Source organism: Apus apus, chromosome 2 (assembly GCF_020740795.1).
Source record: "Apus apus isolate bApuApu2 chromosome 2, bApuApu2.pri.cur, whole genome shotgun sequence".
Taxonomy (NCBI): Eukaryota; Metazoa; Chordata; class Aves; order Apodiformes; family Apodidae; genus Apus; species Apus apus.
The window spans coordinates 120,890,690-120,915,194 of NC_067283.1; the positions used below are offsets into that span (position 1 = coordinate 120,890,690).

The window sequence follows — 24,505 nt, forward strand, 5'->3', positions numbered from 1 at the left end:
CTCTGGGGGGCACTGGAGGCCCCGCCCCCCGCGGGCGCGGATTGGCTGGGCGGGGCGGGACGGGCGCGGATTGGCTGGGCGGGGCGGGCCCTACCGCGGGGCAGGAGCGGGTGCGGGAGCGCGGCCGAGGCGGACGGCGGGTGAGGGGCGGGTGAGGGGCGGGGGGGGCGGCGGGCCCCTTTCCCGGGCGGCCCCTTTCCCGGGCGGCCCCTGGGCCTCCCGTTCCTCCTGGGCAGCCCTTCCTGTGGCGCCCGGTGCAGGGGGCGGGGGGCGGTGCGTGGCGGGGAGCGGGCCCGGGCCCGCGGGCTGCTGCGCGTCTGTCCAGCTCCGCTCCGCCGGGCCGGCCCGGGGCCGCTCCGCCCGCAGTGCCGAGTGTCTGCGCGGGGGCGGGGCGGGGCGGAGGGGGTGCCCCCGCGTGGGCTGCGCCCTCGGGAGCCGGCGCCGGGGGCGGGGGGGGCGGGTGCCGCTTGCCCGGCCGCGGGTGCAGGCCGCTCGGGCCGCCCCGCTCGGGGCTGCCGTCCCGGGCAGGCCCCGCCGTGAGCTGGGCCGGGCCGGGTAGGTGCCGCGCAGGCAGCGAGGTTGCGGAGGAGTCGGGCTTGTCTTGGGTTTCCAGCGGAGCGGAGCTGCGTGGAGAGGGCTCGGGGCGTTTGGGTTCAGGCTGTAGTTTCTGCGGGCAAGCTGGTGGAAACGGAAACCTTCTTACGTTGCTGTGATGGGAGTGACAGGTCACGGGAAGGCATCGTGTATAAAAGATAATCTGGAGGTAATCCAGAGAGGCTGCGGGGAATTTTCTTAAGGAGGCCTTGAACTAGAGAGGTATCGTACAGAGGGAAAAGGAGCTGAGCCTTGAGGGGTCTGCTGCTTATTTTCCCTTTCTATAAACTGGTGGTGCTTACTTTGTATACCCTAAGTGATACTGCTGCCGTTCTCAGGTTCTTCTGCTGTTGTCATAAATAAGTAACTTGCTAGATGCTTGGTTTTGTTTTGTTTAACAGTCTGTCGAAATTCCAAATACTCAGTGTGAGTAGAGTTTGAATGCTGACATCGACCGTAGCCTATTGATCTGTGTCTGATAGCCTTATCAAGGCTTCATTAATATTTACATGTTGTCCTCAGACAGCCGTAGTCCTCTGTAGCTCTTGTGGAGGCAAGATGTACAAAGGCTAAATGAAAAGAAAATAACTCGTGTCTTCTGGTAACCACTGCCTTTTATATGGATGGTAAAGAAAAAAGAAAGGAGCTGAAGTTTTCTGCACGTTGGCTCTAAAAGTTAATTGTTGCTGAATGAAAATTCGTGAAGTTCAGTAGCTGAAATATGATTGCATCTAGGAACTCAAATGTTGTAACAAGGAGATTTTGGGGAGAAAAATGTAGAACGTTTTAAATCCTTTTGCAGATAAATACACCCTTTTGCTAATAAAGTGTGTGTTTTCTTGTTGCTCAAAGATGTAGCAGAATGACTGGCATTCACTGCAGTGACTGAGGAGGTTTGTATGCCTGGCAGGAAACCGTAAACATATGGTTGTACTGTGTAGTATAAAACTGTGCAGTTTAGAAATGTTGAAGGATTTCACTTACCTCTCCATGGGATCATGTGACACCATGTAGATATCTCCACTGAGGAAAGGTTTTTGCTTAAACTAGTGTTTTGATTATTTTCTCCATCCTTAGTTGGCAAAATATCGTAACATGGGTAAGATGCAATTCATATGGTTTTGCACCTGAGCTGTATGTGACTAGCCTGGATTTTTAAGAAAGCTTTTTATAGCTTCTGTGCAAGTCTGCATTATTTCCAGTTCTTCCTTTAGATTTTGCACTGATACTGGCTTAGATAAGGCCTTGACTGTCGTCGTAGTATTCACTGACATCTGCTTCTCTTGTCATAGCTTTCCAAAGAAGTGTTTCTGAAAGAAATAGGGCACTTCATTATTTGTGGCTGCAGAGCCAAAACACAGACCTCTCTAGTTGGCTGTGTGATCTCTGCCATATACTTATGTAACATGTAACCAATCTGTGTTGACTTGGGAGAGGGTCTAGTCCTTGAGCAGAAGATTCTTCCTGCCTGCTTGGCTTGCTCTTGATATATTCATTGCTTGCTTTATCTATCTTTATTACTTCTTTAATATGTTTCCTTCTGGATGTAATTTCATGAGGTGACCTTGGGCCATGTGTCTGTCTTACAGACTGTGAAGATATGTGTGCCCTAGCTTCCTGCTAACCTGCTCTTTTTGTGGGGGATTTTTTTAATGGGGTTGGTATTCCTTTGAAACCATGCTTATTTGAAAATGTTGTACTTCTTTACATCATGCATACCCTTTCAATTTAGAGACTAGACATTTCAGATTTCATGCATTTGTTTATTCTTTGTGAAGGCTCATCTGATCAAGCCCATGAAGCTATTCTCTTAAATTTTTTTGTGGCTCTTACATGAATGAGAGGATTTTCCTTCAGTAAGAGAAGTATGAACATCATATTTCTTTTTAAGAGTGAGAGCTCATAATTTGGAAGGGTTATGGACAAATTCAAGATTGGCAAAGATACACAAAAGAGTTTCAGTTTGAAAGCACTTGGATATGATTGTTCTTTCTCCATGGGTAGGACTCACTAGAAAGCCTGGCAACAGGCTCCACCTGTTATTTACTGAGTGGTGTGCCTTGTGTGTCCAGCCTTCAGAGCCTTTATATTTATTTCATTAACACTTTGTTATTTATAAGTGGTGTTATCTTTTAGCTTTGTATACTGTTATTTCCTGTGGCAGTATTGAATGAAACCTGCAAAAGTGACTGGGAAAAGTGGGGGCAAAAGAGAGTTCAAGGAGGCTGAGAACCCTGACACTCAGAAATGTAGACCTTCTAATTTCTGAACCAGGGAATTCCTGACTGATTCCATGTTGGAAAGTAAGTTCTTCAGCATTGGTCATTTCTTTATAAATAGAGTTTTATAGATGAAGAACGCATGAAATTCCAATCCGCACCTGCTTTATGCAGTGAAATGTAATTCTTTGTGTTACTAATCTTCTAACATCTTCTGGGAATCTTGGCTAGGATTACTGCTTGTAATTGTAGTTTTGCTTAAACATAGCAGAGGTACCATGTGTTACAGCAGTAACACTAATCACTCAGGGTAGTAATTGAGTTGTGGAAGCCGTAGGAGAATTAAACTACTATTATTTTTAGTTTAGGTAGTATAAAAAAGGTAGAGGATAAATAAAGCAAGCATCAAAATGTTAAGAGGTATTGTTCTAGGTTAATAAAATCAATAAACCTTTAACCCCTGCTTCTGAAGTTGGCATGTATACAGAGCATGAGGGAAAAATTTGCTAATGTTTTCATTCTTGCTGTCCAATGGTTTCATTTGGAATGAACCCTTCCTGGTTTTGGCACATAAAATAATTGGGAAATAACATGAGATTTGTGAAGAAAGATATAGTGCAGTATAGTTTGGAAGGAATTAGTATCAGGTTTGTCTGGAGATAATCCTGGAAGCCTAATAGATCTTGTAAAAATGTGAAGCTGATATACTTAGAAGCATTTTCCTTTTAGATAACCAGTTAGCTGGAGGTCCTTAAAACACTGTGGTTTTCCTTAGTGCCTGGATCTAATCCAGGAACTGGCTGGTACTCTGAACTCTTTACATGTTGCCTTCAGTCCCTTCCTTATGCAAAAGCAGATCACAGGTCACTGGAAGAGCGAGTCTTCGGTACTTTAAGTAATTAGGCTACAGAAGAAACAATGATTTATAATGTAAACTGTAAATAATCTTTTTAGTGAAGTGGTTGTTTTGTTGAATTAATGCTTTTTTGTGTTCGGTCATCAGAGTTTTGTAACTTGGAATTTAAAAAGGTCACCTAAGCGTTTCAGGGCAGGATAAGTATTTTGGAGTGTTCCCAATGCTTTGTGTCATCATGCTTCTTCTGTTGTTCCAGAGGTTTTTTGATCTCAAGTTTCTAAAAGTAATCACTAATATTTCAGAAGTTGCTTTGGCTAATTTCTGAGCTGTTCAAGGTGAGTTTCTTTAGACATCATTGTCCTGGATGCTTATAATTTTTCAGAGTTGTCTATAACCCCTTCTAGCATCAGTCTGTTTTTTCTACCATCTACAAGTGAAAAAGCAGAATATACCGAATATCTATATCAGTCATTGGTTGCTTCTGCTTTTACATCATGGTGCTCTCTCTCGTCTCTTGGTTTCTCCTAATACGTATGTGGGATTTTTTTCTATGCCTGTAAGCTGGAACCCATTTTATACCTTAGCCTTTTTTAACTTGCTACTTCATATTTGTGCTATTCTATCATCCTGATATTATGCTACTTTCTTCTGCATTTGCGCCTTTAATTATCTTGACAGTTTTTGTCATTTCTTTACTTTTTTGCCTCTCCATTTCTTGAGTTCATGGAAACTCTCTAGACCTTCTCTGGTTTCCTCAGGGGAAGTTCTCTTGTCAGTTCTGTCCAAATTGTCTCTGTTATTAAAGACTCGTTCCTCCCAGTTGATCAGAAACAAGATAATATATTTTCTTCACTTCCTGTAACAAAACATGCCCGAAACCATGTCTTGGGATTTTTAAACTAATGACCTGGCTATCTGTTGAAAGAGCAGTATATCAGGATACAGTCATCTCTTTATAGCCCTGTCGTTTGCCTTCACCAGCCGACCCTGGCCTCACAGTTGCTCAGCAATACAGTCGCTACCTTTTTTTCCTCTTTTGTTTGAATGTCTGGACATGGGTTCCGTTTTTCTCCTCTTTGATTTCCACTCTACATGTTCAACAAGTCTGATCTTTGGAACGAGGCAGAGTGCATCACATGTATTGCACTTCTGGAATAAGTTTATCCTTTCAAAGAAGCGTTCTTGTCTCTCGTGTGTCACTGGCTGTCTGCAGTGCATTCTTCCTTGCATTCTTCCTATTTTTAAAGTGCAGCAGATGCATTGTGATCAAAGATACAGTCCAGTGGCTTGTCTAAGGGAAGAATAATAGATGCCTCAAGGAAGAATTGACCAAGTAGGTGGTTATGTTCCCTAACAGACTTTTCCAGCTTTTCCGTAAGTAATTCCACGACTTATTATGTATGACTGTAGCTTGTACTCATGGCTGTTTGGTAGGTAGCACATTAGTCTTCCCTGTTCTTTCCCTTATAACAATTCCAGTTTCCATTCTAATCTTGTGTTTGGTTGATTCACTAATTTTAAAAAACCCTTTTTCATCTTATATTTTCTAGATTAGTAGTTTCTTCCTAGTTTGTTTAGAAGCAAAAGAAAATCCTGTTAGGAGGTGTCTTTTAATTTCAGTGGTGATGAGAAACTAATACCAACTTTTATTTTTATTTTTTTTAAGCCTGCCAAAAAAAAAAGAAAAAAGAGATAGCTGTAGAGTTGCACTGTTCCTGCCAAGTTTCCACAAGAAGCAGGTTATGAGTAAGGAACTGTAAACTGTTGAAGAAAACATTTGTAATGGAAACAGTTACGGTTTAACTGTAATGCTTGTGGGCACTTCCAGACGGCGTAGCCCTTCCGGCTCCTCACTTCCAGGCTTGCCAAGTACCCGTACCTTGCTGTTACGTTGCTTTAGTCATCACTCTCTCTGTATAGTGGCTTCAGCAACACTGTTGCTCATCCTACAAATAGTGTTATTCAAGTGTGATTCAACAGAGTGTTGTTTCTAGCCTGATACACAAACCAAATGTAAACCTAAATCTGTGGCTTCATTTTTGGTTTTTGGTGGCTACACTTCTCGGTGGCATCCAAGTTAGGACTGGTGTAGAACACAGTTAAAGAAAAGCTACACTGTTATAAAAACATCCTGATTTAAGTGAATGGTAGTTCATATAAATAGATGCAGTATGAAATCTGTCCAACTTTATAAATCGCTTGAATATTTTCAGGTCCCACATCTATGCTATTTCCTGTCATTTTCTTCTATTAGTCATTTCTCCATGTTTCCTGTCTCTCCTCAGTTGTGGGAAAAAACAAGGAAACAACAAAGCAGTCATAGAATATGAATTACAAGAGGTGATCAGCTTTCTATAGTTTGTCCCTGCATAGAAATGAGTTTTAGTTAGGAGCATGGTGCTTTTACCTTAGAGCTAGTCCCCAGCTGTAGGCATTCCATGGTGTTTGGTGCTCACTTTGAGTCATTTAACACTGTCATTTGTCCAAGCTAGAGTGAGGAATCATTTCCCCAGCTTTTTAATGGTTATTGTTGCAACAGCTTTGATTTCTTAAAAATGACACTACTAAGAATTTTTCTTACTTGTATTGACTAAATTCCTTCTGAATACCTATGCTTTGCAGTGCTAGCAATTACTGTAACCTAACATGTCTTGTTTTCAATAACTATTTCTAAGGCTTGGTGTTTTTAGAAGTACGTGTGGCAGTTTACTTCTGTGTATGTTCCACAACATGCGTCTAAAATTCTTGTCTTTCTCTTTTCAGAAGTACTATGGAACCTCCGCAGCCCTGTAGGTTTGGAAGGCTTAAATCCAAGTTTGGAAAGGCTTTTTCCATTCCAAATGATTTGCTGGCTTAAGCGCTTAATTAGGATGGCTTTTGAACAAGCTGGATTGAACATGGAATCAGTAAGTGTTTCAAACTTGCTTCCTGTTTTCAGAAAATCAGGTATAGAAAGCACTCCCTATATTTTAGTTTGTGCTTATCTGTTCCAGCAGCACACTTTAAGTATACTCTCTTCATTTCTGAAAAAGTATGAAGTTTACTAATTGCACACTGAAGTACTGGGTAGTGTATGTGTCAAAAGTACCATGCAGTTCCTGCTAGCTCTAATAACAAACTGTTTACCTTGTACACACTGCGTTTCATGCTGGACTTCTATGTGTGTTTTGAAGCTGAAGGAAAAATTCCAACTGATTTTTAACAGTGATATTCATTCTTAAGAGCACAGAAATAAGATTATTTATTTTGGAGATAGGAAGAGCCCCATGAAACCGAGATGATGGTAATTGTGGTGTGTTTACCTCTCCTGAAAGTGTTACAGTAAATGAGAGCAGCATGGCTGTGTTCTTTAGTGGGGAAACGGAGGATCATGCATGCCTAACTCTCCTCTTGGAGAGAAGTATATAGAGAGTTTTCTCTGAATATTTAGCAGAGAGAGATACCTGCTACATATCAACTGTTTTGTCACTGGGACCTTTAGGAAGCTATTTTGAGTAGGAGTATTGACCTCAATGCAGTAATCCCTGTAAAATGTTAGAATATTGTAATGTTTAAACAACAGGGAAACCCTTATCAGCCATGTGCTTAGAAAGGCAATTCTTACTCTGGACTGTTGTGGTAGAACCTTTTATCAATCTTGGGAATTTATGGAGAGCAAAATGTTTATGCACTGTAAATTAAAATTACCAATAAGAATCTGTATTTTAGGATTTTATTCCAACTTGGATCTGAGATTGCGTGTGGTGTAACTTTGAAAATCCAAAGTATGAGAATATGTTGGACTGCCATCAGTGTTGCTGTGGTCATTGCCGGCACCATCATTCAATCTAAATGGGACGGGGGTGGGCAGATTAAAAACTTGTTTCTCCCTGTTGTATCAAGCTCATGATAGTGCAGTTACATTTCCAAATGTCAGCTGTTCCAGACAACAGCAAAACACTGATGCAATCAGAGGGTATGACTAAATAGTGTTTTGCAGACTCGCTCTGCCAGTGCTTCAAGTCAACAAGAAGTTGTGTTGAACCTGGCTAGAGCAGTACTGAGACTTACTAGCTCAGCTGAGCAGTGTGCTGGCTTTATTTGCATGCCTTGTGGCATGCAGTTTTCTGACAATATTGGCTGGGCATACCTTGAATTACCAAAACTGTAGAAGTTAGAAGTTTTAGGGCACCAAACCACTGTTGTAGAACAACCTGTAGGGCATTTGGGCACCAAATATTTTTGAGGATCTGGGTACTAGTCTACATCTTGTCTGTGGTCTGAGCAATGTCCAAACAAGTTCTGGCACTTGTTTAAAATGCACTGCACTTATGTTGGTAACACAGCATATAGTCAAGGCTGTTTTGGTGTTGTGGAATTACTTCTGTAATTAATTAAGCCTTCCCTTGACTGGTATTACTTTTTCCAATGCAACATTGTGTTGAGCCTCTCACCAACAGTTCTGCTTCTAACATCAGAAACTACTGTGAATAATGAGGTGGTATTACTGTGGTCATGTTTCTCAGTGACTTTTTTGCTGAAGGTTACTGATCTACCTGTTTGCTCAGACATACAAACAGAAATGTGATAGTCGTGAATGTGAGGTCTGTGTTTGAGGCATCCAAAATGCAGGGTCAACAGGGAACCCTATGTTGAAAAAACATGGGTTCGAACTTAGCAGCATATTAAGCAACAGAATGTGTGTTTCACAGGGTGAAATAAAATGGCTCTGAGTGGATTAATGGCAAAGTTGCAGCTCTGATGTGAGGATCTAGCATAGCCTTTGTGCAATGAGTATTTATCTGGGCAAAATTTATACATTCCAATAAAGCCAGAGGAAGAAAAGATACCTGTTTAGAAATAGGCACAATGTTTGTGTGCAGCTTCTGAGATAATATAATCTGGGGATAAATACCATGGGGCATCAATTTTTCTTTTTAATGGAACCTTCACAATCTAAGAGTAGTGATCTTTGCTTCATATACCAGAATGTTGTTAATTTGTGTGTTGTGAAACTCCCACAGCTGCACCACACTAATCACACAGGCAGTATTGTCATGCCACTTGAGGGTTATTTCAGTACTAATAGTATGGGTTTTATCTAAGGTTTCTTTGTTGGGCAACCATGTAACAGGATGTTGATTTTGCTTGAAGCCATGAGCCTTTAAAAACTAAGATCTATGTAGTAAAATCATATCTACAGCTATAAGTAAACACTAGCCAAGTTTATTAAACTACCAGACAGTGTTCTAATTGTTTACTAACAGTATACTTTGTGTTAGTCTTCCCATAATTTTTTATCTTCTTTGCATTGTTCTTGTTGCCTTTCGCTGTGCTAAAATCTTTCCTACTCTCTGGCTTTGGGGTTTTTCTGTTTGGGGATTGTGGGGTTTTTTTGCTTCTGTTCTGCCTTTTGTAGTATTCTCCTAAAGTCTCATCTAATTTCACAAAATTATGGTAAATAGCAGAACAAACATTTCCATCATGAAATACAACAGAAGGAAAGCAAATACAATCCCTGTTGCAACAACATAGAAAGAATCTGATTTGTAGTAGAAACAGTTCCAATGAACCCAGGTGTGATGAGGTGCTGTCTGTGATTTTCAGTAGGTGAATGTATTTTTTTTAACAAAGTTACATTCTCATATATTTATTTTCCCCCTTTGCTTTGCTTTTGAGTTTCACAATTACATTTTCATGTTTATGCTAGCTGATAGTTATTTTTATTAAGACAGGAAGACAGTGTTCCTGTGTTAGAAGATCTCTTAATTAAAAGATAATAAAAATATTCTGGGAAATGCAGAATTATGTAACTTTATGGATTTTTTCATTATTGGCTTTTCCTGAAAGCCCTTAAAAAGAGGTGTCTGACTCAATGCAGATTATTTATTGTCTTCAAAATGGTCAAATTGTGCTTCTGAAGATGCTTCCAACTCTTGAATCCTTCTCTGTTACCTGATTTATTGCTTTGAATTTAAACTTAATGCAAAGGCTGTCTTGAACCTTAACAGCTGTAGCTATATTGTAATGACAAAAGCAAATTTTGTGCTCATCTGGGTATAGAATGTAAGGAGTTCACCAATACAAATTTCAGTGTATTTATGTTGTATTCTATTCTAGCAAGAAAGGAATAACTTAAAATACATTTAGGACAAGCATTATATGGAAGGATAAGGGAAAAACTATTCCAATATGATATAAAAATTAGTTGCCTAACAGCTGACTTCTTTTTCCTTCCCATCTAGGTTCTTTGGTCAAGCAAGCCTTACGGTTCATCTCGAAGTATTGTAAGAAAAATTGGTACTAATCTCTCTCTCATACAGTGTCCAAGAGTTCAGTTTCAGGTAGGTGTTTTCAACAGTTTAGAATATGTGTTTCAGTATATTGATGAAGGGGTTTTACTCTTGCATCAATAGATTTCAAATAAATATGCATTTAAGTTAAATAAATTACTAGAGGATTGGTAAAAGCAGAATATGATAAAACTGGGCGTATAGGAAAGTTAGATTACTTCAGTTCTTACTTATTCTTCAGGTTCTGTACTGCCTGAACCCTAAGTCTGTGCTGCTGTGCCACACATAATGAAACTTGAAACAAATGGGGTTTTTGCAAGAAGATTGGAACTTCTAAAATGAGGCAATACAGTATGAAAAAGTCATTATTAGAAAAAATGTATTCATAAAAGAGAAAAATGTTTGAAACATTTCTATTAACAGTATTCATAAGCTAAGCTTAAGAGGCATGTAAAGATGAACAGCTACTTAAAAGTATTTGGGAAAATAAACAACTTTATCAGAAAGTAAAAAATAGTAACAAGATAACGTAAGTACCCAGTTTGCTTTTATTTTAAATACCAGGCTAGCACAGGTGAAAGGGGAACATCCATTCTCTGCAGCTTTCTGACTTGTTTGCTTTTAACTTCAACTTCATCTAGTGGGAGGGTAAAGAGTGAGGGGAAAAGCTTAAGGAGGAGAAAACTCTTGCTTTTTATAACAAGTCTTTAAGGAGCAGATGGGAAAATGGAAGCTGTTACACATCATCTCTTCAACTGTGTGTGTGTGTTAGGGGTAGGAGGTGGGTATAGAATTGGAGAAATTTAGTATTTAAAACTCAAGCTGAGAGAGGAATGTTTCTTTGGCTGATCAAGGGTGGGGAACAAGACAAATGGTGGAAATCATCATCCATCCTAAGAGAAAGTAGTTTCCACACGGCTAAATTTTTCATTGTTTAAAGTAATTTTTTTTATCCTATATAAAATGTATGAACAATGTTTAGACCTGAAATTACAGTAGTAAAATCAGATAGTTCAGATTACCACAGAAGCCTTTTTGGAGTGATAGTAAAAGCCATGAAAATGTTTTGCCTTTCTTAATTACACTGAGAAACTAGAGGGGCAGCCATCTCTCACTATGAGTGGCTTGGTGAGACATATATATATATACACATGTTGTGAGTGTGGGGATTGTGCAGGTGAGAAGGACAACAGAGTTACACATGGGATTTAAACTTCTGGAAAGTAATTAATAGTAGCTATGCCAGCAATAAGGCTCCGTGTGTCTCAGATTTGAATGAAAGTGAAGTCTTCTTACAAGAAATTCCTTGGTGCGAGGATGGTGAGACACTGGAACAGGTTCCCCAGGGAAGTTGTAGATGCCCCATCCCTGGAAGTCTTCAAGGCCAAGCTGGATGGAGCTTGGAGCAACCTGGTCTAGTGGGAGGTGTCCCTGCCCATTCAGGAGGGTTGGAACTAGATGATCCATAAGGTCCCTTCCAGCCCAAACCATTCTATGGTTCTGTGATTCTGTGATAACGTGTCTAATTTTCTGAACTGTGAAGGCGACGCAAGGGAAGATGATGCTTACTTGCACAGTTAGCCAAGTACTGCCTTCCTTTGATATGGTACATAAAATAAGACATTTCTGGTTTGTGTACTTGCAAATACCTGTAAGATACATATGAGGAATTTGTTCCTGAATATTTTTAGTGTTGAAGTAAAAATATGTATATGTCGTCATCTGAATTCTGTGTTAGAATACATAAAATATTTGCCTTTTTTTCCTCTTAAGGAGACATTCAGTCAGTTTTCCTTAGGTTTTATGCACACTAAGTAGAAACATTCATTTTCTATTAGATGAAAGGAAAGGATCCTAAAAATAGATGTACAATCATCACAGTTGATTGAATTAAAAATATGTATTTCAGAAGGTGAGCCTTGAAACACATTAACACTTATGTAGTTTATGCAGGCTTTGAACTATTTCAATATATGAACTGCTGAAAATTTTAGTGTGATGCTAACATGTTTTGTAAGTCTTTATCTCAGCGTTAAGAATCTATAGGAGAAGTTTAATACTGATCTCAATCGTTTTTATGCTGTTGCAACTGACACTTTCCTATAGCTGTCTCTTCCTTTCTTTCTTGCCAGCTTTAGCTATATTATGAAAGGACCATGCACTGAACCTTGCTGTAAGTCACTTTATTTAAAAAACAGAGCAAACCTTGCTTGCCTCATCTGAGGGTGCATGTTTATCGTCAGTGTTTCTAACTTTATCTAAGAGCAACAAACTTTCCACAGGTCTTCATTTTCCTTTTGATAAATGGGTAAGAGATATTGAAAGAGTATCTGTTATGTTCATTCTTTCTTCTCTTCTAGCATGCTTTTGTTCAGCTAGTCTGGAAAAATGTAGTAGCCTAACATTTTTATTTTTGTGGTCTGCTGGCTGTTGTAGTATGAATTTTGCCATAGTAAACATTTAAATTAATTGCTAAATGCTGCTTATGTATGTACGAAGTGGTGGCAGAGCTTACCATATATCCTCTATATGGCATGAACAAATGAAAACAGTTCTTCTGTATGTCATACGTTTTAGGTTTATCAGTAGTCTTTAGGAGAAAGTAAAGCTGAACTTAGCAATATAACCCAGGTAAATTAACCCAAACCTTCAGTACTATCTCTCAAGATAGCATCTTTCAGCTACAACATCTCTGCTCTAGTCCCATGCTTCTCTTTGGTGGAAACCTGTTAACTCAGTAAAGTCTCCTAAGGAGCCTGGTGTGCAGGTAGCAATGGCAGAGTTGACTGGGCTAATTTGAAAAACCATAGGAAACCTGTCTTACTTGAGGAAATTATTTCCAAATGTTTAGTACCTCGCTGTATTAGTAATTTGAAAAAAAGAGGTTTTATTCTGTCGGCAGAGGTGTGGAAGGGTCGGTGGTGCTGCCTTTGCGCTGCGTTGCCACTTGATGGCGCAAACAAGAACCAGGCAGCCTGGCCTGGCCCATGAGGCAGCCGCGTTTCCGTAGTGTAGTGGTTATCACGTTCGCCTAACACGCGAAAGGTCCCCGGTTCGAAACCGGGCGGAAACACTGGCGGGGCTGATGTTTTTTGCAGTTGGAGGTGGTTGGGGATTCTTGTATTTTATAACGCTGTGGCATCAGCCAAATCAGCAGAGCGGGCGTTGCCGTTTCTTTAAAAGTGCCTGGAGTGATGGGCTGAAACCCATGCGCAGGGCACTGAAATAAGTAAAAACAGCCTGTGAAGGGAGCAGAGGGAGAAAGTCCACAGTTTCCAGAGAAGGAAGAGCAGGCTGATGGCACGTTTTCTTCAGCTGAGGTTGGCTGGAGGAATGGGGTAGTCACAGAGTTGGTTAAGCATCATTCTGCAGATAGCTGAAGGTTGTAAGACATAATTTTTGGCTTTCAACCTTGAAATTAAAGTACAGATCTTATATTAACTTAAAATTTGAAATCCAGTGCTGTGGAAGGCCTTGTTTTTAGGGATAGAGAAAACATCTGTATATGGGGTAACAAGCAGATTCTGTGTACATAAAAATATTAATAAAAAAAAAAGAATAAACTTGCATCACGGTATAACAGAAGGCTTGCTACTAAATGTTGGATTAGAAGTTATTTATTTCACAGTGCAGAAAACCTGGCAGTGGTAAATGCATTCCTTACTGTTGATTTATAAAATTATTTTTGATGCAAGGAGGTGTAGTGCCTGTATTTAAATGTGCCTTCCATCTTTTCATGGTAATAGTTCTTCATGCAGGCATTGCCATGAGGAAAATCTGTATCACCTGCAAGAAGTGTCTAACATGTTACAGATTTTTTTAAATTGCCATAAACATTGATACAGGTGCTGTGGTCATGAAAATTCCTTTTTATTAAAAAAAAAAAAAAAGCCAAGGAAACCTCAAACAATTAAAATCCTAGCATGCAGTATAGTATTCTCTAGACTGTTTTAAAGAGAGGCAGACTGTGATGGTATTAGGCACAACTGTTAATGTGATAAACATATTACCATCTGTGCTGATGCTACCTGGAAAAAACCCTGTTGTTTCCAAATGATCTGATGGTGCCAGTACACACTCCTGGGAGCTGTGAGAAGACTCACATGCAAGTTGCAAGAGTGTGAGGTGAAGATGACTAATCTCAATTTCCAAAGCTGTTTGTAACAACTCCTGGGGAAAAAAACCTCAACCCCAAGCCCACAACTTCTGTCTTCCTGGGACTTGTGTATCACAGGCTAAAACTGACACGTCTGTGGATGTTCTTGAGAAATGGCTTCACCTCACCCTGCAGTCCTTCTGTGATGGGTCTGCTCCCAGTTCATGTGAACTTTTTGGAGTTGCTGCTACATGATCCTTTCCTGCCACAGAGGAGAGTTGCCTTGACAATTGATCTAAGTGCTAACAGGGTGGATCTGTCACAGGCTGTCACACACTGCCACCATCTTTGTCAGCATTACTAGTTGGTTGGTCACTACCAGGAGGGGGGAACCCTTAAACAGCTGCAAGGGCTCCTGTGTGAATTTGGCCTGTGGATTGACTGGAGTACAAGCAAAAGAGTTGACATGGTAGCATTGGAGATGAGAAACTCAAGGTGACACACTGAGCAGAAGAAATTACTGAAAGATGTTTCAGTAGCTTTTATCTGCTATGATACTGAGTCCAGACTGCTCCAGTGACTGGGTGCACAATGGGGAAGCTGTCAGTATTTCAGAGTAGATTTGAAACCATTTTGTATAGTTGTGGCTATGGAGTATGCACTGCAGATGAGATTGTTAGCAAATAGTGTATTCTATTGTGATTACATCCTACCTCTCACTCAAAGTCTTTGTGATTACTGAGCTGGTAGAAATGTCTCTTTTTTTCCCCCTGTGTAATGTACACACCATTATTCTTGTACAGAAGTTCTGGAAGTTATAGGAAGTCAACAGACTTCCACTTTCAAAGTAATAGTAAATCAGAGTGAAAGACTTAAGCTGTACTAGTACTGTACTATTTTTTTAACTGTAAGTCATTTCTGTGATTTAAAAGCATGTTATTTGAGTTAGCACAGCAAACTACCTGAGAATGTTCATGTTTGTCTTTAAGATAAACATTTGCACTGGATTTTTGATGTTCTGTAGTGTCATGTGATAGCATACGTAATCAGCTGTCAACTTTGAAAACACAGGTAGTTTCTGTAAAGTGTTTAGCAGACTAGATGGAATAGTTTTTTAAGTCAGTGAAATGGCTTCTGAGCCAAGCACAGGACAGAAAGAAATGTGCTCTGTCTAGAGATGTGTTTTGTGTGTGTATGTGTCAATAGTTACACATAGCCTCACTTAGAAGTGTGGGGTAAAATAACTGCCATGGCTGGGAATAGTGACTCTAAAACCTTCAATCTTGTCTTTACAATTTAGCTTACTTCTCATGCCACAGAAGGAAACCATCCTAACCAGCTTAGAGAAGATGCAGTGGCCTCCTTTGCAGATGTGGGATGGGTTGCTCAAGAAGAAGGTGAAGACTCTACCAGGCTCAGGTATGCTCCTCAAATAATCTCTTTGAGTTTCTGAACTGAGAAGAAGGAACTAAGCTTTTCTGCAGTGAGGATCATCTGTGCATTGCAGTTAGTGGAGAGCACTAATGCTGGGAGAAGAGAGGGAGAGTCATAGAAAAGGCAGGGTCTGGAAGAGAAGTAGTAGGGGTCAGGCTAAAGGATTAGGAATAAAGGACTGGTTTGAGAACATACAGGACATGGCCTTTATACAAGAAAAACTGGTTTTTATTTACTTATTGCAAAAACTAGCACGTGACAGCTTCAAGCAACCTTGTCCCTACACAAACGTCTGCTGTGATATGGCACAGTTCCCAACGCTGATTCTTCCCTTCTCCTGAGAGTGTCATTAATATGGGCAGTGCACTTTACAGCTTCCTAATCAGCAGCGATGCTCATTGTGACAATCCAAGAACTGGCATGTTGGTTTTCACCTTCCTGGTTAAGGCTCTGCATTCTGCTAAAGACAATTAAAAAAATTATGTTTTGTATTTTGTCTTTAATCTTCATAATGAAAACTGGCAGGGAAGCGTGTGAGCACCTGTGTCCAGAATGATGGGATAAGGCTGTTGTGTTGGACCAAGAGCACCACACAGCACCGTAACTGCATGGAACAGGTTGGCTGAAGTGATGAAGTTCTCTATTCCAGCCTACCCAAATTGCTGCTCAGACTGGCCAGAAACAAAGGGACAGTTCTGTAATGCAGAGGAAGTTTTTCTTCTAAACAAACTAAGCTTCCAGAGGAAAGCACAGATTGTTGGCTCCAGAGATTACTGGAGGATGCTGCTCTTAATTTGAAAGCACAAAAGAGGTCAGTAATGACCTAGATGCCCTCCAACATGACTTGCCCTAGCACAGCTTTGCGTAACAAACATTCTGGCACTGCCACATTCGTTTCACCGTCTCAGAGGGGAGCTGCAGAAATTAATGCTTGTTTGGGAAGCACTGTTTGTGAAGTCTACTTTATGTGAAGGAAATGAACTGGCCAGTACTGTTTTGCTTCCACAGAAACATTTTGTTTAAGAATTGAACTGTAAAGCTATTATGTTTAATGGAGACAACAGGGAGATTAGCTCTGTGCCTTCAAAGAACCTATAACAAAAGATTTAAGGCTTGCATATTTGCTGAGACATCTGCATGTGGAGGGGGTAGGGGGACAGATGGATGTGGGATGGGACTAAAATAATCCTCCAGCTATATAGTGACCGTAAGGCAAACAGCTAATAATGGAGCTTGGTAAGTGAAGTATTTAGCAAATAGGAGTATTTCAATGTGCAGGTTTATTATGTCCACGCAGAGCATCACGCAGTGGAGCTCCTGTGCATTAGGTATGTTCCAGGCATTTGAAATTCTCAGTTTCAACAAGATCACATCAGAGTTAGTGTTAAATATATATACACAGTATAATGCAATAAACAGTCTTGCAGACATGTTATTTTCTGCAAATGCAGTTTTATAAAGGAAGCAACTAAATGACACATCATTTTTCCCCTATCCCTAGTCAGAGCAGTGGGGATAATTCAGGCATAGTATTTTTCCACAGCGTTAGATTGCAATCAAGACATTTACTAAAAACACCATTGCTACTCTGAGCTGAAAATACCCTTTGTTGTTTATTCTGCTCTGTTAAAGACTTTCTAGAAGGCAGGTTTCAAAGAGTGAAGTGACCACTGGCTCCTTCCACCTTACTTAGTGAGAAGAGGGAGGTGGCTGCTATGGGAACCCTCCTGTTTTTTCCTCAGCTTTAGTTGCTCTATATTCCTATCCAGATAACAGCACCTGAAGTTTAACATCTTTGCTGATACTTAAGTCTGCTTGATCAAAATTCTACAAGTTGTGCTGATACTTTCTGTCAGTGTTGTGGAAGACTCAAATGTGTATCTAAGCCTGGATTGAGGTGGTCAGAGCACAGGCCTCTTTCTAGCCTTAAATGTTGGCTCCTGCTTGAGGTCTAGCACAGCTGCAGATGCACATCCAGAGTAGTTTAAGCCACCTAGGGGATGGGGCTCTTAAGATTTATTAGCCTGAAGCCATTCTACACATCTCAGTAGCCACTGTTCTTATCCTCATGTTTGAATAAATAGTGGAATCCCAACCTGCCTGGGAAGTTTTGGGGCTGAAGTTAAGGAAGACTGAGGAGTTAAGTTTGTGGTCATATTTTGCAGCTGCAATGTTTATGATAATCTATTGTCATCAGTCCTTATCAATTCTACTTGAAATAAACAGTCCAAAAATGTTGCTGACTTCAGTGAATACAACCCTTTGTAAGTGCTTGTTTTACTGCAGATGCTCAGTAATGCGTCAGTGTTTAACATGGCTTGAGCTTTATCTTGTGAGATTTTTGTTACAGGTCAGAAGTTTGGTCAAAAACAGCCCAGCCTCTTTCAAGTGAGCGACATAATTCTGGGAAGTCCCTGTGCAGACAGATGTCCTTACAAAACCCGTTGGAAGAACCAGTGTCCAGGAGCACAGCAATCGCCAATGAGGAAGCTCTACAGAAGATCAGTGCTCTAGAAAATGAACTAGCTACTTTGAGAGCACAAATAGCCAAAATTGTAATCTTGCAAGAACAGCAGAACCTGACAGCAGGTATTAATTTTTATCTACTTTTAGCACAAATTAGTTAATGAATTGGTCCCTTGTTAAAATTGTTAATGTGCTAATTCATTTTTGTGACATGCTGCAGCACTGAACCCTTCTCCCCGTTGTTTTGGTTAGTTTGGAAGGCAGACATAGCATGCTAACCAAGGGATGCAGAATAGGTCTTGCAGGCAAGAGACCTGCCAGATTTTCTGTATTTTCTAGTATTCCAAAAGTCTCCATGTTTGTGTGAAAGTCTGCCAGAATTCTGAATGTGTGGATCTGTAAAGATGCATTAACAGCTTTTAGAGCAAAGCTCAGGATAAACATGATGGCTTAAACCAAACGAAAAGAACATAACTTAATTACTAACATTGATATCTTCCCATCCAGTAATGAAATAGGCTCTCTGAGACCATGAAGTAATCATACAAGATGCTACTTACGGTTTTGGAATGTGTAATACACTTCTCAAGTTTATAAAATAAATAACAGAAGAGGAAATTAATTGTTTACTGGAATCATCTCAGGGGTCAGACACGTTGTCCAGATGGAACCAAAAGTGGTGCAGTGTTTCTGGTAGTAAGCAGAGAAATTCTCCTTTGCCTGAGTTTCTTCTCTTCCCCTCACCTCTGACTGCCTTCCAGTTCTAAGTCTACCATCTCCAAAGATTAGTGGGAGATGTCCCTTGTGGACTGGAGATGACAGCCATTTGGCTTTCACTCTTTCCTAAGCTCACTTAGCCAATACAGTTTTGCCTATATTTATGTATAAAATCATATTCTGATTGCTCAGACGCTCTTCTTTATGTTTTTTTTTTTTCTGTGAACTGACAGCAGTTACTTTGTTTTTCCTTAACTGTTCGTATTCAAAACTATGACATAGTTTTAGTGATCCCGTTGTAATTATTGGGTGGAGTAAAATAAGCAGTAACTTACTTTTCATCGTTTTCCATTTCCCTCTTCGTTAGGAAAATGCAATTTATATTTTATTTTATCATCTTTACCTCCCTCTTCTGGTAGAATATGGTAACGACACTGTGTGTATGTCTACGGATTAGACTCCTGTATTTTTACATACACATCTGTAAATATGTATCTATATTTTAGAAACTTGATATGCCAAGCCTCAAAATTCTCATTTGATCTGTTTTTGCTGATTTATTTAAAGGTGCATTTGAGCAGAGGTTTCTTCATTTATTTATCAAGTTACTACTGCTACTATTATTTGTAACATCAATTTTTACCTGAAGAGTTCAGAGAACTTGAAATCAAGATTATAATAGGAATCTCTGTCCTCAGACAGATGATTAGCTGGCCTAAAAACCTGTAACCTCAGAGAGATGGAATAAGCTGCAATTTTAAGCACTATTTGAGCTCTGAAATTAAAAAGTCCTGTGTGGTCATTTCTTATCTGTGATGATAAGTAGGAAGGGACACAGCTCACATGGCAGATTGTATGTGACTTCTAGCTCAGTACCTGCCTCTCAGAAGAAAGGGAAATCCTGGTACCATTAGAAGCAGAACAGAACTCAAAAGATGTCGTGACATCCATCCCGTCGCAGTAAAGACAGGAATGGACCTAGAATTACAACTAGAAATTCCACTTCTCACTCTTTGAGAAGGATTTTTATGTGGCTTTTCAGTTGAATCTGCTCAGGTGGTTTATGGATCAGGATGTTGTGTGGTAATAAAATAAGGCAGAGGGCAGGCAATTAAAGTTATTCAAGTCATATTCTTACCTGAGCATTTGTGAGAAATAAAGGGAATTTTCAAGTACACTGATGTGGAATGCATGGTTTCTTCTGTAGTTGGGTCAAGTCCAGTTGCTTCAGCTGCAGCACCTCCACCACCACCTCCTCCTCCTCCGCCGCCACTACCACCCCCTCCCCCAGGATTACAACGAAGCGTGTCTGCAATTGAGCTGATTAAAGAAAGGAAAAACAAAAAAACGAACTCTGGACAGAATCTGACAGAAAATGGGCCAAAGAAGTCTGAAATACCAAATATGCTAGAAATCCTCAAAGACATGAACAGCGTGAAATTACGCTCAGTGAAAAGGTAATAAATATAAATAAGTATGAATGTCTTAACATTTGCATTAGTGATTTGTTTTTATGACTCAGGACTATTTCTCATTTTCTTTTCTAGATCATCAGAAGGTACAAAACCTAAAGTGCCTGACCCTACAGATCCTGCAGCATTAATAGCAGAAGCCCTCAAAAAGAAATTTGCTTATCGATACCGAAGTGACAGCCAAAGTGAAGCAGAAAGAGTGATTCCAAAGACTGAAACAAAGACAAAGACTGAGACAAAGACTGAAGTAGTGCTGGTGAGTACTGTGGTTCTGCCCACGTTTGGATGAAATGCTACTGTCATGAAAGCCAACGTATCTCTTGCTGCCAGCATACGTAAGCACCTACAGGTCAGCACCCTGGTCTACAAAACCCTCTGATGTACTGCTGATAGGCCAGGATTTGCAGAAATCACAGGGGTTTAATATAGAGTCTTAAGACAGTGTAAAATCCTGAAGCAAAATCCTGTAATGCTGTTCCTAGGAATGTTCAGAATGCCTGCTGGATGTTGGAAATGCTGGGTAACTAAGAGCAGTTTCTTCATAGTGTGAGAAAGTAAGTTAAAAGGAAATTATATTTAAAATTCATGTCATGATACATCTTAATGTCTTCTTGTTTGTTTCAGATAGATTTGAAATTGAAGGAAGGGATTTTTAAGCAGTGAGTGCTCAAGATTCAAATTAGCAATATACAGTTAAAAGCCACAATAATACACATCAGTTTTGTTAGTAAGCAATCCTTGAAGCCTTGTGCTACAGAGCCAGTGAGGAAGAGTAAAGAGTTATTTTCCCCTTTGCATATTTGGAAGAATGCACATAAAACTTCACAACTGGCTGCACTCTGAATTAAGTTCTGAGGAAAATAAGATTCCCAAGCCACAAATCTCTGGACTTCTGAGTACTTCAGCTTATTAATGTTGACTTACTTGTCTTCTAGTTTAGGCCTTTAAGATACATTCCTGTAACATTCAGGCTGTTCTTCATATCTCAAAGGCTAGATATTCCCAAAGAATCAAGCTCTTTTTTCCCCAGCATCTCTGGAACCTTAAGGAAAAGGAGTTGGCAATGTTTTCTTCACACACAGGTTTTTCATGACTTTCCAATCTTGAAAGTCCAGCTTTTGAGATAAAGATTCATAAAGTCCTCAAAAGCTAAGAAAACTTAAGGTTTTAGTTTGTTAAATGGTAGAATGTTGATCCATAATGAGCTAATAAACATCTGTCATCAGTTACTTATCAGTATCAGTCCTTGTATGGTAACCTTGTATGACACAGTTTTTGAACAAAGATACAGGCCCGAGGAAGAGCAGAAATACTGTTCAACTGCTGCTACAGCAATTGGTTGTCAACTTCTAAAGATAACTGCATCTGTCTTGTTAGTTAGCTGTGGTAGAGCGAACCCTCTCTAGCCAGAGCTGCTCCAGCAGATGGTTAGTTGCCTCATCCAAGTTATTTCAGCTGATTCCTGATTCAAGTTTTCTTTGCTTTCTGGCTATGACGTGTGTGAAATCCACATGCGGAGCAGCAGGTTGATAAAGGAAATTATCTCTGCCTAAGTTCTAGTTCCTGCTTACAACTTGGATGGATAAAAGTTGCAGTAAGTTTCTGTTGAGAGCAATCTGAATATGTTTCTGGTTTCCTTCTCAGTTTGGGCCGCACATGCTGAAGTCTACAGGAAAAATGAAGACTTTAATTGAAAAATCTTAATGTATCAAGATTACTACGTGAAAGACTGTTCAGCTGTGTTGCTTGAAATCTTTTATGTTGCAAATAGCACTAGTACTGAGTGGTCTCTTACAACACAGGGAAAACCTAATGTGGAATTGAGGCACTAAACATGTTTGTATGTGCATTTATCAAGGGGAATTAATTTGGCCGTTATACTCAGGTATTAATTTTGTATTCAAACCTGGCTGATCTACTCAGAGTTACTTGGTGGGTTTAGTTTATTAACACTAAATTATATTTACACAACCTTCTTTGTGCATAACTGACCATCTTAAAATTTTGTGTACGTGTTAATAAAGATTGTGATAACATCCTTGTCAATAGTTATTGGAGCTCTAACTATAACTTGCACTACAGTGTTTAGTTTGATGCTGAATTGTTCATGTCAAAGTCTTTCTTTTAATTTTAGCAAATTTTTAGCCCAAAGAAAACCTGACTGCATTCTGCTTCCTACTGAAAATGAAAACTTAAATATGCTGCAGAGGTCACCTGGTATGAGACATAAGTAATAGCACATTTTCATGCCAGGCTTTTTTTGTTGTTTGGGTTTTTTTCTTGTTTCAAATGAGCTTGCAAGGGTAACAGCACAAAGCCTACTTGTATCATGCTGTGGCCAAGAGGAAGAGTGCATGACAAGTGAGTTAAATCATGCTGTGGGAGCCTCTGTGAACAGGAAGTCCAGTGTATTTGAAAGAACCAGTAGATAGCAGCAGAGTAAAATAAGAGCTTGTGTTAACCAGCACAGAAGTGGTGTGGGTAACAAAGGCACAAAATGTTGTGGGGTGCAAGTTGCCAAAAGTGTATTGCTCATTTCAGCTGTGCTGAGATGCTCATGGAAACCTTTTTATCCCCAGCTGTCTTGGGTCCCTTGATGGGTTTCCAGCAGCTGGGAACTGCACAATCCCTCATGGTGCTGTTTGCAGGGCAGAGGGAGCCTATGCTGTGGCACATAACCTGTGTTCCAGGGGGGTGGGGTCATCCCCCTGCACCTATTCCCTGCCGGGCCACTGCAGAGCTAGTTCACTAACTGGCCACCTGAGCTCACATCTCCAGCCACAGATGGAGAAAGGGCTCAAGCTAAAAATAAAATTCAGGCTGAAAAAAAAAAAAGCTCTTTAGGAACCGGAGAACTACCACTTAGCTGCATATTTACATGAAGACAAGACTTGCTCAGGCCAGAGATAATCATAAAAAAAAAAAAAAATCTTGAGTCTGGGTCTTTCAGTGTTCTAAGTCGATCTGGCTGCTGGAAGGAGTACCAGTGCCTCCTCGAGCTACTCTTTTCTAGGAAAAGAAAAAAGCAGCACTTCTTAAATGAAGAAAGGGGAGTGGCTCTGACTACCTTACTGAAGCTGACTGAAGTTTTGCTGCTTAGAACTGGAATGTAGCTTTTATGATCAAGGAGGATATTTCCTGGTGTGAAGCTTCAACTTCTGTTAGGATGTAGACAATGTAGCTTCCAAAATGCTCTGCCACCTGCCTTACTGATAAGGCCATTACATCTTTGTGTTCTTTTAAATGCCTTGAGAACACCTTTTTAAATGTTAAAAGTTTTGTATTTAATGCTCTGTTGCCACTCTATGAAATTAAAAGCCGTTAAAATAACTAGTGTGTGTGATTTGTGGTACTCTCCCAACAGCGGCAGCCAGAGGGCGGCCACAATACGTTCTATTCTAGTGACTGTAGATCCGTGTAGTGACAACTTACACTTGCAGCTCTTTCAGGACTGGACAACTTCCCTTGCTCTGCAGCAGGAATAACAATAGAATTAGTCACAGACCAGCAAAAAGCTGTTAATTCAGTTACACTCAGACAAAACTGATCAGGAATTCCTCATCACAAACATACGAGGAAGGAACTCGAGTTCAGTGATCTCCACCCCTTTGGTTTCCCTGAAAGTCCCTTGCATGGCACAACCCTCCCCCTTGCAAAGAGCCACAGCTTCAGAACAGCTGGCCCAGAAAACCTCTGAAGTCCTCATCTTCTTTCAGAGGCAAAACCTCTAACTAAAGCGTTTCAGTTCACATTATTTTAAATGGCAGAATTCAAATCAAGTACCTCAGTCCAATTACATCATTAACTTGCAAAATCACTTGCACCATCACTTGACTTACTGAACTAGGCTAAAGTGTGGGGAAAAAAACCCACACAAAACAAATAATTTACAGTTTGAACTGCTGATGTGAGGTGCAGGTATCCACCACCCCAGAAATACAAAAGCCTGGTAAACCTTATTAGTAATGTACAGTCACAGTAAAACATCATCTGCACAGGAATATAAAATTACAAAGCTGCCATCAAATAATTTGTCATACTTTTCTGTACTGTAGTTCATACCCTTCTACTTAAAGTCTTTTGACATCCACAGTGCCACTGCCCACAGAAAATCATCCCAAGCAGAAGTGCTCAAGCTAAGGACATCCCTGCATGCTGGGCAGGGACCTTCCAACTCCACCTAACCTAAGGCCTGTTGGCATCTGTGTACATGCAGCATTTCAGCATTTCTAGACAGCATGCTGAAGAAAATGCATTTGTTTGTTAGTTGCTTTTTAATTCAGTCAACTGCCAGATGCTTCCGTGTACACTAATAGATGGGATTAGAAGCAGTCTTTCTAAATCCGGTCTGGTAGGAAAAGGTGGCTTAGGACAAAAGT

At 40.2% G+C, this 24,505-nt stretch overlaps 1 protein-coding gene and 1 non-coding gene across 6 annotated transcripts; both read left to right on the forward strand.

Moving 5' to 3' along the window:
* Positions 1-66: 66 nt before the first annotated feature.
* MTFR1 (mitochondrial fission regulator 1) lies at positions 67-23,456 on the forward strand. 5 transcript variants are annotated; one of them, XM_051612622.1, is made up of 8 exons: positions 67-140; positions 6,433-6,575; positions 9,894-9,992; positions 15,338-15,456; positions 17,822-18,060; positions 19,862-20,111; positions 20,202-20,382; positions 21,771-23,456. In XM_051612622.1, the coding sequence occupies exons 2-8, from the start codon at positions 6,510-6,512 to the stop codon at positions 21,828-21,830; spliced, it is 1,014 nt and encodes a 337-aa protein (XP_051468582.1). In that variant the 5' UTR covers positions 67-140; positions 6,433-6,509; the 3' UTR covers positions 21,831-23,456. The 5 variants fall into 5 exon arrangements, with proteins under 5 accessions (XP_051468582.1, XP_051468583.1, XP_051468581.1 ...); XM_051612623.1 differs by lacking the exon at positions 67-140 and adding an exon at positions 459-816; XM_051612621.1 differs by lacking the exon at positions 67-140 and adding an exon at positions 459-763.
* Positions 12,942-13,014, forward strand: TRNAV-AAC (transfer RNA valine (anticodon AAC)). The gene has a single exon. It is a non-coding gene; the product is annotated as a tRNA-Val (tRNA).
* Positions 23,457-24,505: the final 1,049 nt, after the last annotated feature.

What these genes read in the sequence shown, in the direction of transcription:
- MTFR1 (XM_051612620.1), top strand. An exon ending in GAAGACTCTACCAGGCTCAG is followed by an intron (nt 15,457 to 17,821) that starts GTATGCTCCTCA and finishes TTTTTGTTACAG; the next exon opens with GTCAGAAGTTTGGTCAAAAA. An exon ending in ACAGCAGAACCTGACAGCAG is followed by an intron (nt 18,061 to 19,861) that starts GTATTAATTTTT and finishes TTTCTTCTGTAG; the next exon opens with TTGGGTCAAGTCCAGTTGCT.